The sequence below is a fragment of the Acanthaster planci genome, unplaced genomic scaffold (assembly GCF_054643075.1).
Source record: "Acanthaster planci isolate LZ-2023a unplaced genomic scaffold, COTS_SCS Contig65, whole genome shotgun sequence".
NCBI classification, from domain to species: Eukaryota; Metazoa; Echinodermata; class Asteroidea; order Valvatida; family Acanthasteridae; genus Acanthaster; species Acanthaster planci.
The window spans coordinates 1-16,071 of NW_028257687.1; the positions used below are offsets into that span (position 1 = coordinate 1).

General features: G+C 39.0%; 1 protein-coding gene across 1 annotated transcript; it reads right to left on the minus strand.

Annotated features, from left to right (window-relative positions):
- Window positions 1–918: 918 nt before the first annotated feature.
- LOC110990948 (uncharacterized) lies at window positions 919–12,577 on the minus strand. Its single transcript, XM_087132011.1, has 10 exons — window positions 12,553–12,577; window positions 12,305–12,350; window positions 7,988–8,338; window positions 7,516–7,746; window positions 6,785–6,955; window positions 5,707–6,024; window positions 5,329–5,556; window positions 4,717–4,884; window positions 4,155–4,267; window positions 919–1,387 (listed from the first exon to the last, which is right to left on the minus strand). The coding sequence occupies exons 2-10, from the start codon at window positions 12,336–12,338 to the stop codon at window positions 1,217–1,219; spliced, it is 1,785 nt and encodes a 594-aa protein (XP_086988137.1). The 5' UTR covers window positions 12,339–12,350; window positions 12,553–12,577; the 3' UTR covers window positions 919–1,216.
- Between the last annotated feature and the right edge of the window lie 3,494 nt (window positions 12,578–16,071).

Genomic DNA, 16,071 nt, shown 5'->3' on the forward strand with positions numbered 1-16,071 from the left:
CACGATCCATGCATATTACCATTCCAACAAATATTCTATGGCCCAGTGAACATCGTTGATTCCTTGGCACACGTGGCCGTCCCATAAAACTTTTTGTTAGTAAAATCTTTTCAGTATTTTGTCATATAATACTTTCATGTACATAGGTATGGACTGGACTTCAGGCCCTCATGTGTCTATCCCTCAACGTGACACAGGGTCACTCGGGCCCAATTTCTGTAGAAGTTTATAGACAGTGTTTGTCAAATTTATGGTGAATTTCGGGATTCTGCCTCAATTGTCTTGATTTCGGTTGTTGATCCTGTCTTGCTTAGTGTGGCAGCAATTACTGCTGATGCAGCCTCACGTAGTCATAACAAAGACCACCGATGGAGCGTATATCACACTATGTTTGAAACGAAAAAAAGATGTTTTTCTATACGGTCATTGTGGATCATGACACGACTAGTTTTACCTTATCTAGTTTAACAACTTCCTCTTCCCTCAGTCCATCTCAAGCCTACGGAGCTCTGGAAGTGCCATCCGACATGTTTAGATCCTGACATGTTTTTCTCGTGATGATATATTAAACGCAACATGTCGACATCCTGAGATAATTTATTACAGGATGATAACATCATAAAGGTTGGACAATGACAATTTCAAATAATTTATCATGGGATGACGACATCGTAAAGGTTGGATAACGACATCCTGAGATAATTTATCATAGAATGACGACACCGTAAAAGTTGGATGGTGACATCCTCAGATAATGACGAAAATCATTAGCTTAGGATGTCAGCCTCTGCATCACCAAGTGTGATGTATACTTAACAACTTGTAACAGGCAGTGAGACGTCATCTAAATAATATTATGTATGGCAACAGGACAATGGTTTGAAAACTCTACCATCTCAGGCCGCCTGTTTTCAAGGTGGTTTGTCAAGGCACCCATTGACAAATAATGTCATCATATCACTTTTACAATGTCGTCTTTCCATGATAAATATGTTGTCATTTCCATTACAGGATGTCTTCGTCCTGCGATAAAACATCTCATGGTTTCGCCATATTGCCCGTAATATGTCATCATCCTGAGATGAAATATGCCAGGATCTGGACAAGTAGGATGGCACTTCCAGAGCTCCATACAAGCCCCATCTCTCATACGGGGCCTTATTTTCAACGAATATGGCGTATCTACTTATATTATATTATGCTTTTGTTACCATAATTAGAGTAAATGATATTTAATAGCTGTACTCTTGTTTTGGGCAAGAAGTGGTGAGCTTTCATCACTGTCAGTCTCCCCGTTGGTAGGAGCAACAGACATTTCAATGTCCTCAGTAGCATCTTTGACTCTTACCAACTTTGTTGGCAATAGGCGAGATCGAATTCTCAGTATCTACAAGGGCAAGCAAAAGCAGAAACGGTTAAGGGTTTACAAGAGCCACAAGTTTTGCAACTACAGGTTTTCCTGGTCATTTTTTTTAAATGTGCAAATAAATTAATAATAGCAGCATTTATTTTCGAACAAAATAGAATGAACATTCATATCTCCGTTTATATTTGATTTTTTTCTAACTCAATCTATTTTGCAAAATATGCGGGCGATTTCGTGCAAAGTGTTATTTATGGTATGCCTGGTCAAGAATTGGAATTCTTTTGTGTGCTGACAGAAGTAATATTCTTAAAAATGTTTAATTGATTGGCTACATGTTTGAATACTCAATAATAAAATAAACCACTCATGTTGTCTTTGGAAACATACCGACTATTGTACGAATCCTATTCAAACACTAAGGCTAAGGGAACCTTCCTTCTTGTACTAGGGTTTTGCCACAATCACGTCATACAGCAAAGTTAATTAAAGTACACACACGTCTTGTTACAATGAGGAGAAAACTTACAAAATTCTTGAAAATTTGAAGGATTAGAATGAGTGTACAATTCGCAATTCTTCATGAGTAACATTAAATTTGTTACCATTCAAAGTGTGTCATGATTTGTGCAACCTTATATCTTCTAATCGAATTGAACGAAATCTTTTGCAAATTTGAATGACAGCAAATGAACATGAATACTCAATTCTGAAGAGTCACAGTAAAAGACAATTATTTTTGGCGAATACGAATTCATATTTTTGTTATAACTGGCAACGTATACGTCAAACCGAAATCCCAATCACTTATTTGTAACCGCTTGAATGAGACATAACGCACATTAATCACATTAAGTGGTTTTCAAAATCTACGCCAAATTAAATAGCGCAATTTTTCCGAAATTGGCCGGAAATACTTTCTCCGCGAATGCGGTGAGTTCAGAATCCATGTATTTACAAAATGTATTTTTGCGTTGGGGAGATGTTAATTAATATAACGGGTTTTGCCCTTACCCAACGTATATATCAGTAAACACTGTATGCTAAGTGCTTGTCCGAGAGCTTGCGAAAAAATTCACAAGCTTAATCGGGTGGTAGTCGAACCCACGACCTCCTGCTTACTAGTGCAGACGTCTTAACCACCGAGCTTGCAAATTCAAAGTATATGGACGATGATTTGCCATCGCCGGCAAAGGTTCCACATTCAGTTGAATGCAGCTACGCGATGTCACATGCTGGAACGACGAAACAACGAATTACGGTATCAGTAGCCGCGCGCGAACGTGTCGTGTCAACACAACGCGCTTTTATTTTCTAGAATAAATCGTCTTTAAATTTCAATTTCTCTGATGTTTACATAAAAGTGACAACTTGCCAGAGAGAATAATTTAGCAGGGAGTTTAGGACGAAACAATCTTCGCCAGTTACTGTTTGCACATGACGGCAAAATGTGGCCAGTACATTTAAAGCTCATCAGTCTGACATTCTGGGAATCTCTCGTACAAATCTCACTGAGAAAAATTGGTGACTCGAATCATGTAACTTGGACTCGAGTTGGACTCGAATCGCTATTTTTGTGACTTGACTTGTAAATCCTAGCTTTGACTTGTGACTTGACTTGAACTTGCAAATATTTGACTTGTGATTTGACTTGGACTTGCAAAAAATGACTTGTTACCAACTCAAGTCAGATCCTGCTCGACCATCCCCATACATTTGTATAACTCGTAACTGGTAACTTCGAAAGTTGACGCCTGGTTGTTTTTGCTTATAACAGCTGGACAAAATAATGTGCAAGCTAGACTTTTACTTGGAAAAAGAGACTTCTGACTTGACTTGTGTTTATACCAAATAACTTGTGACTTGACTTGCCCTGTGACCAAATGACTTGTGACTGGACCTAATGACTTGTGACTTGACTTGGACTTGCAAAATGTGACTTCCTGCCACCTCTGTGTCTGAGCCATGATTGTAAATGAGGTACTGATGGCCAGTCAGGTCCATTGGCAGCCTAATAGTACAGTGGCTGTAAAAATGTTATCTAAAACATTTTAATGTTGATTTCTTTGTTATAAACGTTATGAATTTCTAGACGTGGGGCGTGCTCATCGAGTCATATGCTTTAAGTATTTATATGCAGGGCAATTTTAACCAACCTTGGGTACCAGGTGAATGAACCGCCTAACTATTGGGCAAATAGATTACCCATCCGCACTGGTTCTCTCCTTATGAACAAACTTATTTTATTTTACCGAAAGATTGTAGAAAATGTTATTTGTACTCCCTTTTTACCCAGTGTTTTGATCCTTTCGCCAAACAGTAAGCGATTCACCAAGTAGTTCGCGTTGTCTAGCGTTTGTACATATAATCCTTGCAGGCATTTGATTGCAACTATGACTTGCAGAAAAAAAGGTAATGAGGACATTTCCTGAGGATTTTTTTCATCATTTCATTTTCATGCATAATGCGTACTTAATCCCATGATAGAACTATTCTTGAAAACGACGTTTTTTGGCAATAACGGGCTTGTGTACACTATAATCCACGACGATGAAAAGAGAATTTTCATTAGAAAGTAATTCCATGGTACAATTACAATGTCGACAACGTTTGGTGGTATTCAACATGAATTTTCTTTGGCCATAGGGCCTATTGCCCTTATGTGCACTAAACCACGCGCATAATAGCGACGTATTTAGAGTATTTACATTATGAAATGAGCAAACCATAATATGGTCTGTGTGCACGCACTCGGCATACTGTTTGAGCGACTTTCTAATTTTCCTCTTACCAACAGAATGATACCGAAGAAAAGTGTAAGCAAGCCAAATATCACCACCATGCCCATCAGAGCAGTTTGGGCATTTTTTGGAGGACTGCTGCTCGCCGTCTCTTGAGTCGTACCTGAATGAGATGTACAGGGTAAAACAGACAGTTGTTTCCTTAAGCTATTTAATTGCCTTTTCGTACAAATAAATATAGTAAAGCTGTTTAATGCTCTTTTCGTTTAGCTTGTTTTTCAATTTAATGGTTTATATCCCGTGAATTAATCGTTATTATTCCACTTAAATGTAACACATTATTGAAGTAGCCCACTTCATACATTTCTATCAATCTCACACAAAAAATATTGTTTTCAACACAGAAAACAACTGAGTCGGGTTTTGAAGCTGTGACTTTAATACTGAGCACTGTATCAGCGCGGTGATTTTGTTACGACGTGGACCTAGATTAAAACCGACAGAATATCACTTCATATTACCAGATTTATGTTACAAAGAGTAATTGTTTTAAAACTTGACGAATGTCACAAACCCTTTTCATGGTGAAAGTGAAAGCGACTCGTGTCTCACCTGTATCAATCGATAGTTGGTCTCTACTGACGGTGACTAAAACGTGACTTCCATTCTTGTCCCCTAGAGCTACGCCATAAGCATCACACCTGTACACCATGCTGTCGTTACTTGTTGGTGACAGATGGAACATCGATGATGACACGTAAGTGTTGTCAAAAGATGAACCTGAAAAATTAAACTTCACGGATCAGACACCTGCCTATATAGGGTTCGCATTCTTTTCTTCTGCATTCACGTATTGCCTGGATTGGCCCTGTTTTGTGCAAGTCTGGATTTAGGTTGGTCTATCTGAAAGCATCACCGTGACAAAGTTAAAATTGCTGCTTTAAAAAAACATTTTTTATCGATATTTCAATGCGTATCACTAAAGCACCATCATTTTGAGATCTTTTCAGATCTCGGACGGATAGTGCTCTAGAATTACTTTATTAAAGTTGGGCTAAGGATTAAGTTCAATTAGGGAATTGAACAGTGCTCTTTTCATGGGTGGGCTCAAAGAATTCCATTAGTACGGGTCATGGCCTCACATATTCAAACACGGTTTACAGTGTAGGAACTCATATAAGTTGGCAGACGCGGATGAAGAAATATGAGTCACCAAAACCTCACCTGGTTGATAAACTAACATCGTAGTAGTAGTAGTAGATTCTACGTGCTCGGTGTAACCATTATGAAACACACGGAACCACTGGAGGTCTACCGGAGGTTTGGCATGGTCGACTTGACATGTAAGGTTGACAGTCATTGTGTCGTACGGTACTTGTAACATGCAAGTATCAGGTCCTGATGGACGTGGGTCACATCCAGGAACGACGGGAAATGGTTGGGGTGCAGTCACTGCCAGTGGGAAAAATGCCCAGTTAAACTGAATGTAGTGGTCGCATGTTATATACATATGCACGATAAATGATTAGGAACAATCATTGGCATTGCAATTCATAACAATTTTCCTTGGTTTTTGTGTGAAGCAAATTCAATTACACTAACCTGTAATAACTACCTCCACGGATCCCTTGTCTATTTGACCAACTTTCGACTCAACTACGTAATGATAAGTCCCCTCGTGTGAGTCGGTGACGTTCTGAATGATCAAACTGAAGTTGCTGGTGACATTGTACATGCCTTCAGGAATACCGTCTAGGGGCACAGTTGCACCTTGAAAGTAGGAGAAAATAACGTGTTCCCTGTCTCTCTGGCGGAAATACCAGTACACGCCTTGTAGGTCTCCACGTTGGTGTGCCCAAGCCGCATCAGGGGAGCAAGGTACAATGCCACGTCGGCCACGATCTAAGAAAGCCTTCCAATCTTGATAAAACAAAATCAATACCAGATAAGGAGTCCAGACAATAAATGTCTTTAATGGAACACCTCAAGAAAACCTTTTTTCAATTTCCATAGATTTCGATCTTATTTGACTTTTAGTTGTGCGTCAAAATGACTTAACCAGCTGTCACATTTATGCTTATCGCGAAAGGTATCTGCGTTTACGGTTTTTATATTAAAATGCACGCCACGAAGCCTGACTTTCAGCTTTCAAAAACGAAACAAATATTAAACCTTATTTTGCTCGTCTGTCACTCAGCAGTTAGGTCTCATAGCCGATTATGTGTTTCATAACGCCCTGAGTGCTATTGGCCCTACTGTGCCCTCTGATGAGGAACTAAACCAGATATCAACATGCTCGATGCACACTAGTAGCTATTCATGTTGATATTAAGTATATCAACTATCAAAGCGGCTAAACCAAACCAAATGGTCTAAAATCCTGTATAAGCACTGTACCGGTACATTTTGCTTCTTCAAGGAACTTTTTACCCATTAATCTTTTACGTGCATAAAGTATATAGCTATAACTATATACTTTATGCACGTCATTTGGTTAAAATATAGTTCCCTAATAAGCAGTCTTTTGCTCAATGGTTGTTGCTTTCTATATTCTGAAATTGTGTAAACTTCATGTGGAGGTGTGGACATGCAAATTCATTTAAAGCCTCGAAATGGGCCTACACAGAATGTAGTCAAATGCGGAGAGAGGGTGAAAAAGATAAGCTATCCCTTTACCGACCTGCATGAGACGGAAAGGCGTCTTTGCTGACGGTGACTGAAACGTGACTTCCATTCCTGTCCCCGAGCGCTATGCCATATGCTTCACATTTATATGTCGTGTTGTTATCACTTGTTGTCGACAGATGGAGGGACGATAATGAGGTGTAAGTGTTGTCGATGAAAAACAAACCTAATGAAAATAAGGGAGCATCTTTAACGAAGTTTAAAAAGACAAGGAACGACAGCTTAATAACGAAATATTCACTGTATGAACATAATTATTTGCTGATGTTGATAATCCTTCTATCACTCTATCTAAGCGTTGATGGGCTGCAGATGCCTAATAAATTTGTTCGTAAAATATGTGATATAAGCAAAATTTTCTGCCACTTTTTCACACACATTCGTGTTCGTATTTCTCAGCCTTGAGTATTTTATAGGCATATTGAATGGATTTTTTGAAGAAAACTGGAGCTCACGCTGAAATCTCAGGGTAACAGGCTTATGAATGCGATAGCGACTTTTATTTTCCCACTTGGACATAAATGTAAATGAAATAAATACTATAAAAAGGCATCAAAATATAATAGACCTAACTTTACATGTAAAAATGAAAGTTTGACGGACTGAGATGACATTGAATTCATTTCGACCATATTAATGCAAGCAACAGAAACTTCCAAAGTTGATTATTCCTGCGAATAAGACAGTAAATGGACTGATATGAGGTAATACAAACAATCAACTCACCTGGTTTATTTACAAGCAGCTTCGTAGTACGAGTCGCTTCTATGTGTTCTGTGTGACCATCATCAAACACACGGAGCCACTGGAGGTCTACTGGAGGTTTGGCATGGTTTAGTTGACATGTCAGGCTGACAGACAGTATATCGTATGGTTCGTGTGCAATGCAGGAATCAGCAGTTACTAATGGACGTGGGTCACATCCAGGAACGACGGGAAATGGCTGCTTTGTGGTAACTATTATGTTGAAAAAGTTCGAAGAACATGCTGAAAAAAATACAGCGGTATGTTTTACCCATGCATTTGCATATCATTTATGAAGACGGCGTTGAAGGAAAGGTTTCGTTGCCTTGAAAATCTACGACAAACTTTTCATTGCCAAAGACCAAAGTTTCAAGACCAAAATCTTTCACGTGTATCATTTGTAATTCGCGTCTCACTTGTCTTATATAGTTCAAGCTTCGATGATTCCACTAACCTTTAACAGCTACCTCCACGGATCCTTGATATATTATCCCCGCTAGCGGCTCAACCTTGTAATAATACGTCCCTTCATCTGAGTCGGTGACGTTCTGAATGATTAAACTGAAGTCGTTACTGACGCCGTACATGCCTTTAGGGATATCTTCTCCTTCATAGAGGTCCCCTTGGAAGTAGGAGAATATGAAATGGTCTCGGTCATACTGACCAAAGTACCAGTAAACGCCTTCTAGGTCATCAAACGTGTATTCACGGGAGGCATCAGGGTTGCAAGCTACAATGCCTTGGTAACCTCGCTCTAAGAACAAGGTCTGCTCTTCACTGTTTGCTGTTGCGGCAATGAAGAACGCTGAAAAATAGAGCAAAGCAATGTACACAAATTAAAGATGGGAGGCAACGAATCAACCAATGAACTACGCAGTGGTGCTCTCCTGGCTCGCTGATCTGTATGTGCAACGCCATTCATTTAAAGAAACACGTCAACTTTATTTTACCCGTCTTTTGTGATATATTGGCATATTTTCAATGTGATCGGTTTGTGATCTGTTCAGAAACGTTAACTTGTGCGAAATTGATCCAGTTTATCAAACACATAATCAAATTCAAGGTACATGTAATGAGCAGCATCAAAATACAAAAAATATTATGAAACGCACAATCCTTGGCAATCACCATCACCAACAAACTCCATCCATCCAAAACATATTTCTCTATCCACCCTAACAAATCCATAATCAATTCCTAGGGTGTTAAAGAAAGTCATCGCTGTGAGCTTCTGAAACCTTTGCTCGGTCTGCCTATGGGGATTTTTACATGAGGCTATCGCTTCAAGCTCTATTACTTTGGGGAGAATAATTTCTTATACTAAAACAACCTTAGGAAAACAGGATTCTATTTCCGTGTCGTTCAGGTAACGTTATGCAATGGAGATGGGGAAAAAATAATTATTTGACCTTCAGGGTTGCTTTTTCCTGTTCTCATAAGGCCGCCTTGTTCATTTACTTCAACTTCATGTAAATACTTTGGAATGAGAGTGTATATAGCGTAGGGGTGTGCATTTGCGGGTATTTTTAGAACCGGGTACCCGTTTTTTGTTAACATCGGGTACCCGGGTACGCGAAAAAGAGATCGCCTGATAATGGCATTGCGCGCAACCCGGTGGATCACATGCCCGAAACACGGTTCTTTTTGGTACCTAGGAAGCAAGCAGAACATTGTTCTAAACGTTTGAGTTAATCTCTCCTACCTTTTTATCACACGGAATTGTTATCTTCAGTTTTCAAATTTTGTGTGGATGTATGAAACAGAAAAACAAATCTTCACGGGAAACGTCAGAAAAAAGAACAGAGCTGCAAACCACGTACACGATATACGCACCTGCAAACGCTCAAAGGAAATGTCCCAGATGCTGCATGACCACGGACACGCGGAACGCATGTGGCGTGCACGAATGGTGAGCGCTGGTCTTGTCACATGCGGACCAGATCAGTGCTCTGTACGTCACGGGTAAAAAGGCTCAAAGTTTTATGTACAAAAATACCACCGTAACTCGAGCAATGCCCACACCATTACATCCACTTATTTTGAAGTTTCTGATTCAAAAAACCGCCACCAAAATGCTTCAAACGGCGTTGAAAGAATCGGAAGTCTATATAGGGTCAGGAGTCATCGCAAGTTCACTTCTTTTCTGACGAGGACCAGTACGTTGCATAAATCAACGTAGCTGCAACTGTGTAATCCTGGCTTTCAAGACGCTGAAACTAACTTGATTGCAACGCGGGCCCAATTGTAGTCCCCTTCAGGCAGTCCAGTCGCTGACACTGCAGCAGCCATGTGACCGTAAAAAGAAAGGTCATGTGACCACACATAAGGAAGCCCAAGTGAAAAAAATAGCAGCGCTCCATGTTGTTAAATGACTAAGCGATACGAAAGTTTTTCCACACGAAGGTACGTACCACGATGAAGTGGTTTAGTTTTATAAATACTTTTTCAGGATAACTCCATTCCCCTGAGGTTCAAATTGTCGAGATTTTAATGCATAAGTACTTCGACAAGGAAAATTTGATTGGCCGACTGTATTATGACTTGCACCTGTCAACATTTCCTTTTTTTCGGATGAAAAAATACTTGGATTTGAAATGCTTTAGTACATACAGAAAAAATCATTCCTGCTTTTTTGGTCAATTCCTCATCCACAGTTCCGGTGAATTACTGAGGAAATTCAAGTTGCTTTAATTTAAAATAATTTTGAAACGGAATATTTCTTGGTATAAAACTTAACTAAACTGGTTCTCTGACTCTTTGGGTTTTTAGCGCACATTTAGTGCTTTGATTATAAAAAGAGGCCGATAAACCGCACAATCTGTGCGTGATCGCTACTTACCGCACGCCGTGTGGAGTCCAAGTACCGCAGGAATATTACACAATCCGCTCTCGCTTCGTCGTCAATCCCGACATAAAGTAATTTTCATTCATATTGTTTTATTTGACAAAAATACTCTTAATTGAAACAGTAAGCACTACTTATTCTGCACAAAAGTCATTTAGGCCGACAGGGTTTGATAGTTACAAATACAGTCATGCAAGTGTACATCAACAGCGCTCCCCCCTCATAAGACAAAACTCCTTCGGTCTCTTGTTCATATAGGTTTGGTACAGTCATTTTCCTAGTTCCGGATCGCGAAAATTATTCAGTAAGACTGCAGCTAAAAAATCCTCAAATTCGAGTGAAATATGGTCAGAAGTCAACTTTGTGTTTGGATATACTTCAATTTTTTTTTCAAAATCTAAGCTTTTATATTTGGATTCACAGGATCGATCGACGAAAGTGATGATGAAACCTTTCCTAGTTCTGGATCGGTTTAGGATGGAGACAAAAACGTCTTCACAAATAAAAAGTAACCACACGAAAAGTCCATTTTCAGCCAAAAACATTGTAAAAAGTTGCTTTTCTAATAGAGAATCTTTTAATTTTGAGAAAATTAGATGAAAAATAAGAATTCTAATGAATTAAAAAGGTAGAAATTGCGTACGATTTGACTCGACTTTTAAACTGTACAGTGAGCTATCAACGTTATCCTCCCCGCGCCGCACAGTTGACGAACCCATTACGTCACATACATTTCTGCTGCGCCGTGTAGTTGAGTTCGCAACGACTTTGCGTGGTAACGCCGCGCGATCCGAGAGTGGGGAAAAAGCTTGCAGTTTTCGCTAAATTAACAACAACAGAAACTCTAAAAAAGTCATTTTAATTAAGTGGACATTAGATGCAAAGGTTTATATGACTATTCAATTTAAAGAAATATTTATAATCACACGTTGCGAGTGACCTATCGCCGGTGAATTTTAGTGGTTTTTCACTCTTGTGAACTAGGAAATTCCGGAACTAGGAAAACGACTTGCGGTACAATGGGCGGAGTGGGTAACAAAATTAGCTGTCGATCTCCGAATTCAAGTTTCATGTATGACCGCGGGACCGGGTTTTCATCGGCACGGTGGTTTTCCATGAAGTCTGTCCTTCAGTAAGAAATTTCACAGACATTTTATGCATGAATGTTTGTTCCTAATTTATTTACTTTTTTACGGGTACCCGGCCCGGAAAAATGGAACCGGGTTTTGAAATCGACGGGCGGGTATCCGGGTACCCGGGTACCCGGCAAAGGCCTAAATAGCGTTGTGAAGACTTACCCACCTACATTTGATGGTTTGACATTCGATCGGGCTGGTCTGATGCAGTTATTGTCAGAAAAATATCAGGCAAGACTTTAAAAATTGTACTCGTAAATGTGTATTATTCCTTTTAATTTATTTTCTGATTTGAAACTGTTTAACTGCTTTGTGTCATGTTTTATGTTCGTTTTTACCTAAAGACTACTATGTGGTCTTTGATTAATTTCAGATTTGTGAAAGTCATTTTTGCATGAAATTTCTCTTTCATGTTAAGCAATGCTTCAGGTTAAATTTGTTTTAAAAAGAAAGTGCGCATTAGTTTCCCAAATGCAAGGATTTCAGTAGAACGTATGGGCTCCATACATGTATTTGCTAGCTCACTGTACTTAATCAAAACCCCTGCCACACCCAATTACAACCTACCCTCCCGTCCAAAGGATTTCTATAATGGGTGACGAGAAGGGTGGAATGGCGAAACCCATGACACTGTGTTAAGTACAACATGCACCAAAATGGTTTCAATGACATAAAACTGGGTTGCTTTGATATTTTGCTTGGAGTTCATTGACATGACGATACCGTTAACCATGGTATTCATTGTTTTCTGAAGTTGATGGAAGTTGTGGTTTAAAACTTTCATACTTACTCAGTGACATCTGAAGGGCGGCTGCCAGCATCATTGTGGTTTCCTCCTTAATGAGAGAAAAGTGAATTTGTGACAACACAATACATGTAGATAATGCATGGTCTTAAATCAAGACTTAAAGTCTTTGATTAAACTTATTTAACAAACTCAATTGGACTTTTCTTAATTTCCGGGTTCACATTGGGAGGTATCTTCCAATCACCGCTGAATGTCGACATTTTGTGAAGGTTAAACTGGTGCCAACTTACTGGTTCTGAAGACACAGCGTAAAACCTGCAGGAAATGAAAACACAATGATCTCGGTAAGCTACATTCCACCATTTCTCTGACAAAGGACTATGGGCAAAAGACAAAACCGTTTATGCACGGTAGCCGTCTAAAGATAAAGAATAGGGAATTTCCATTGGACTTCCCTGACGTTATCCTTTGCACACACATGTACTCTTTCAACAGCCTGGAGTGGCGGTTTGGTTAGAGCTCAGCAGTTTGACGACTAATAAATTACTTTCTTGTGTGTGGGATATCTTTTAAAGTAGATCCGATTTCATTTGAGAACATACGGAAGCGTATGAAGGCCACTTCCAAAATTCGTTTTAGAGTTACATGTATTATCTCGCCATGGCGATTGGGATAGTTGAATTTGTATCTCGCAGCGGCGAGTTATAAGATCTTGTCTCTGCGTCAAATTGATATCCCGCCGCAGCGAATATTTCAATTGTTTCGTAAGCCCTATACAGCGTGCCGTTTTCAAATGTATCTTAGGATGTAATGCATCCGGATTTAGTTTTACATTGCTAATTGAAACAAAAATGGATGTTACATTTCAACAAAGCTTGTTTTCCAACACAAAGACAACGGCATTTTTGGTGTGGATTTTCACATTCAGATGAGGGGTGAGCTGTTTTTAATTCCTTCCTCCCTTTTCCTAGTGCCAAACACAAGCAAGCGGAATTACATAAATTTTGAAATTTCATCAGTCGAAATTTATTAATTTATGGTACTCAAAATGGGAGATTAAAAACTACTTTTACAAACACAACGCATGAAATACCTCACAGCATTGAACGCTCAAACCAATATAAGTGCACACGTGTCATGCGCTCCGAGCCGGAAGTGTCGACCCATGTTTTAAAGACTCCATCCTCGACAAAAAAAACATATGTTGTATTTGCCCTTCCCAGCGTCCTGCACTGTATGGGTGGTTTATGACAAGTGGGAGCGCATAGTTGTGAGGTCAAGGAGCCTAGGGATTTCAATCCAGGTAATGAAAGTGTGCGGGTTTCCCTTTCACCTTCACTTCATTTTTTTTCTGTGCCTGTTGAAATTAGAATGTTGTTGGCATCGAGGTTGGTCCAAAATGGCAACACACATTGGTTAAAAATATGCATGGGCGTAGCCAGATTGGGGAGGAGGCAAACCGTCTAGTTAAAAGAAAAGCATTTAACGGCTGGAGGAGGTTCAATTTTTTCTCAAGAATATAATTATTTTCCGTTTCATTTTTAATTTTCATTTCTTTGGCAGTTTTCTTTCTTTCTTTTTTTTTGTTCTTATAAAAGTATAAATGAGAGGGCACCGTAATCCTTTCAACAGGTAGTCTACCAGAGAGAGAAGTATGTGCACAATACATCATGGCTGACCGGTCGACAGAGATCCAAAATTGAAATTGATCAAACTAACAAAAGACAATTCACAGTAGCTTAAACGTATGATTGGTAACCTTTTTCAAACACTCTTTCAATTATGAAGATATGCAGCATGTGTGAAAAAGCTGGAGAACAATTCAAATTTTCGAGTGAAAAATACCCTTTTTACGTTCAGAAATGTAAAGTATAAGTAAGTCCATTTTTTCCAAAAATTCACTTATAATTAACAAGAAACACATCACAAAATGAAATCTGAAGCCCATAAATTCAACAAACCTTTACACAATGCGGAAGATCTCTGTAGTCGTTTGCTGGCTGGCGGCGCCATTCCAAGCAACACAAAGCGACCACGACTTTACCGATTTTCAGCGCATGCGCACAAACTAAGTGGAAACTTATCGCACCTGTTTTTTTAAAATATGACTTGGTCAACCTTCTGAAAAAGGAAATGAATTTCTATTCACTATAAACTTGCTAGAAGCAATATTGTGTGTAATTTTACTCGCTCACTTACATTCACAGGGTTCTAAAGACACGGAGCAAAACGCGCAGGAATTGAGAACAAAATGATCACAGTACAAATATCTGCGAAATCATTTACTGAAGAACTTCAGGAAACACGACGGTGACAATCAGTCATAGGAATCCATTTTGTGCCAGGCACGCTTGTCGTGCCAATGAAAGTGACACGGCATTTTCCATTGGATCTCCCCTGACGTCATTCTCTGAAAACGGCCTTATATCCTATTTTTCTAAAGCACATTTTTTTTACTGTATTCGGTTTTGTATGCAAGGTACATGTACATTATATTCACTTTGAACTTTTGTCATGAACGGTGACAGCTTTTTGTGGAGCTCGCACGCTACACTACACCTTCATAGAAGGCCAAAGTTGAAAGGGCATACCGCTTACAAAGATCAGTCTAGTGTGTGACATTAATTTGTTCTCAACACCTGAAGTCAACACTTGTTCTAATCTGTATGTTGACCACCCTAGACGTACGTTAGTGAGAATAATTCTGTTGCATGAAACTTGTTGGGTGTTACTGGTCTGGATTTAACACTCGTGAAATTTGTCGCAGTAAAACGAATATATTTTTAACTGATGGAGAATGCCACTTCCCAGAGGACAAAATGGTTTAGGAAAAATCTTTTTTAATTTATAATAACTTAAAATGTGCCTTAAAGACTTGAATGCAAAAAACTCCTACAGATCAGCACTCAAGATGTGGATAGACAGTTCCACATCAAACTACAAAGCTTCTCCATTTCGTAACGATTAATAGCAGTTGCATTGGTGTAGTACCTTGATACTGAACCTTTGCCTTAGGCTGTTCTTAAGCTTTATTTTATGACTTTGGCCTTAGCTTGAGGGCAAACGCCTTAGCGTTGGCTTAGAGGGATAAATACCTTACAATTTTAGTACATTAGCCTACTCATTAAGGGCCCACCGATTCTTGAAATCTCAAGGTAAATTTTACTTGTTTGAAAATTTGCTGTTCTGCAAACATACAACTATTAAATCATGTTTGACCAAGGAGGAGGAAAAAGATTTAGTCTAGATTTGTACAGACACCTTGTAAACAATTTGAGGCAGATAAAACATGATCTGACCTGTGCTGTGGATAGCTCGTCATCTTATTGGTATACTGCCCTAATAAAGGAGCTGACATTATTTTGCCAATTAGAGTGTAAATTATGGGTCCCTTTCAACAGGGTGTGATGTCCATCACTATGGAAGCATGGAAGCAAACCATCCTTTTGTTATATTAAAATGTTATGCACAAAAACCTGGACATATAGTCAGTCAAGCGCTGTATGCAAATGGGCTCTTACTTTCAAATACTAAAGTTTTTTTTTTAATTAAAGTAATTTGCAGAGGTCTACAACCACCTGAAATTTCCTTGATATTTCTGTCATGGGCCTGCATTACCTTATCTCATTGAATGATTACATAACATATTTTTGTACAGAGGTCCATAACCTCAGAGTATTTTTATGAGCCTATTTGACTGAATGTTTGTGCAAAGGCAGGTCTTGTATGACATTTATTTTCTAATGCCAGTCGAAGTCATCAGAAACAGAGGGCTCACTAAATATTAGTTAATATTTCAAAACATGGAA

What these genes read in the sequence shown, in the direction of transcription:
- LOC110990948 (XM_087132011.1), bottom strand. Translation starts at nt 12,338, where the DNA reads ATGATGCTGGCAGCCGCCCTTCAGATGTCACTGA. An exon ending in GATGTTAGTTTATCAACCAG is followed by an intron (nt 4,885 to 5,328) that starts GTGAGGTTTTGG and finishes TTAATTTTTCAG; the next exon opens with GTTCATCTTTTGACAACACT. An exon ending in CCAACTATCGATTGATACAG is followed by an intron (nt 4,268 to 4,716) that starts GTGAGACACGAG and finishes CATCTCATTCAG; the next exon opens with GTACGACTCAAGAGACGGCG.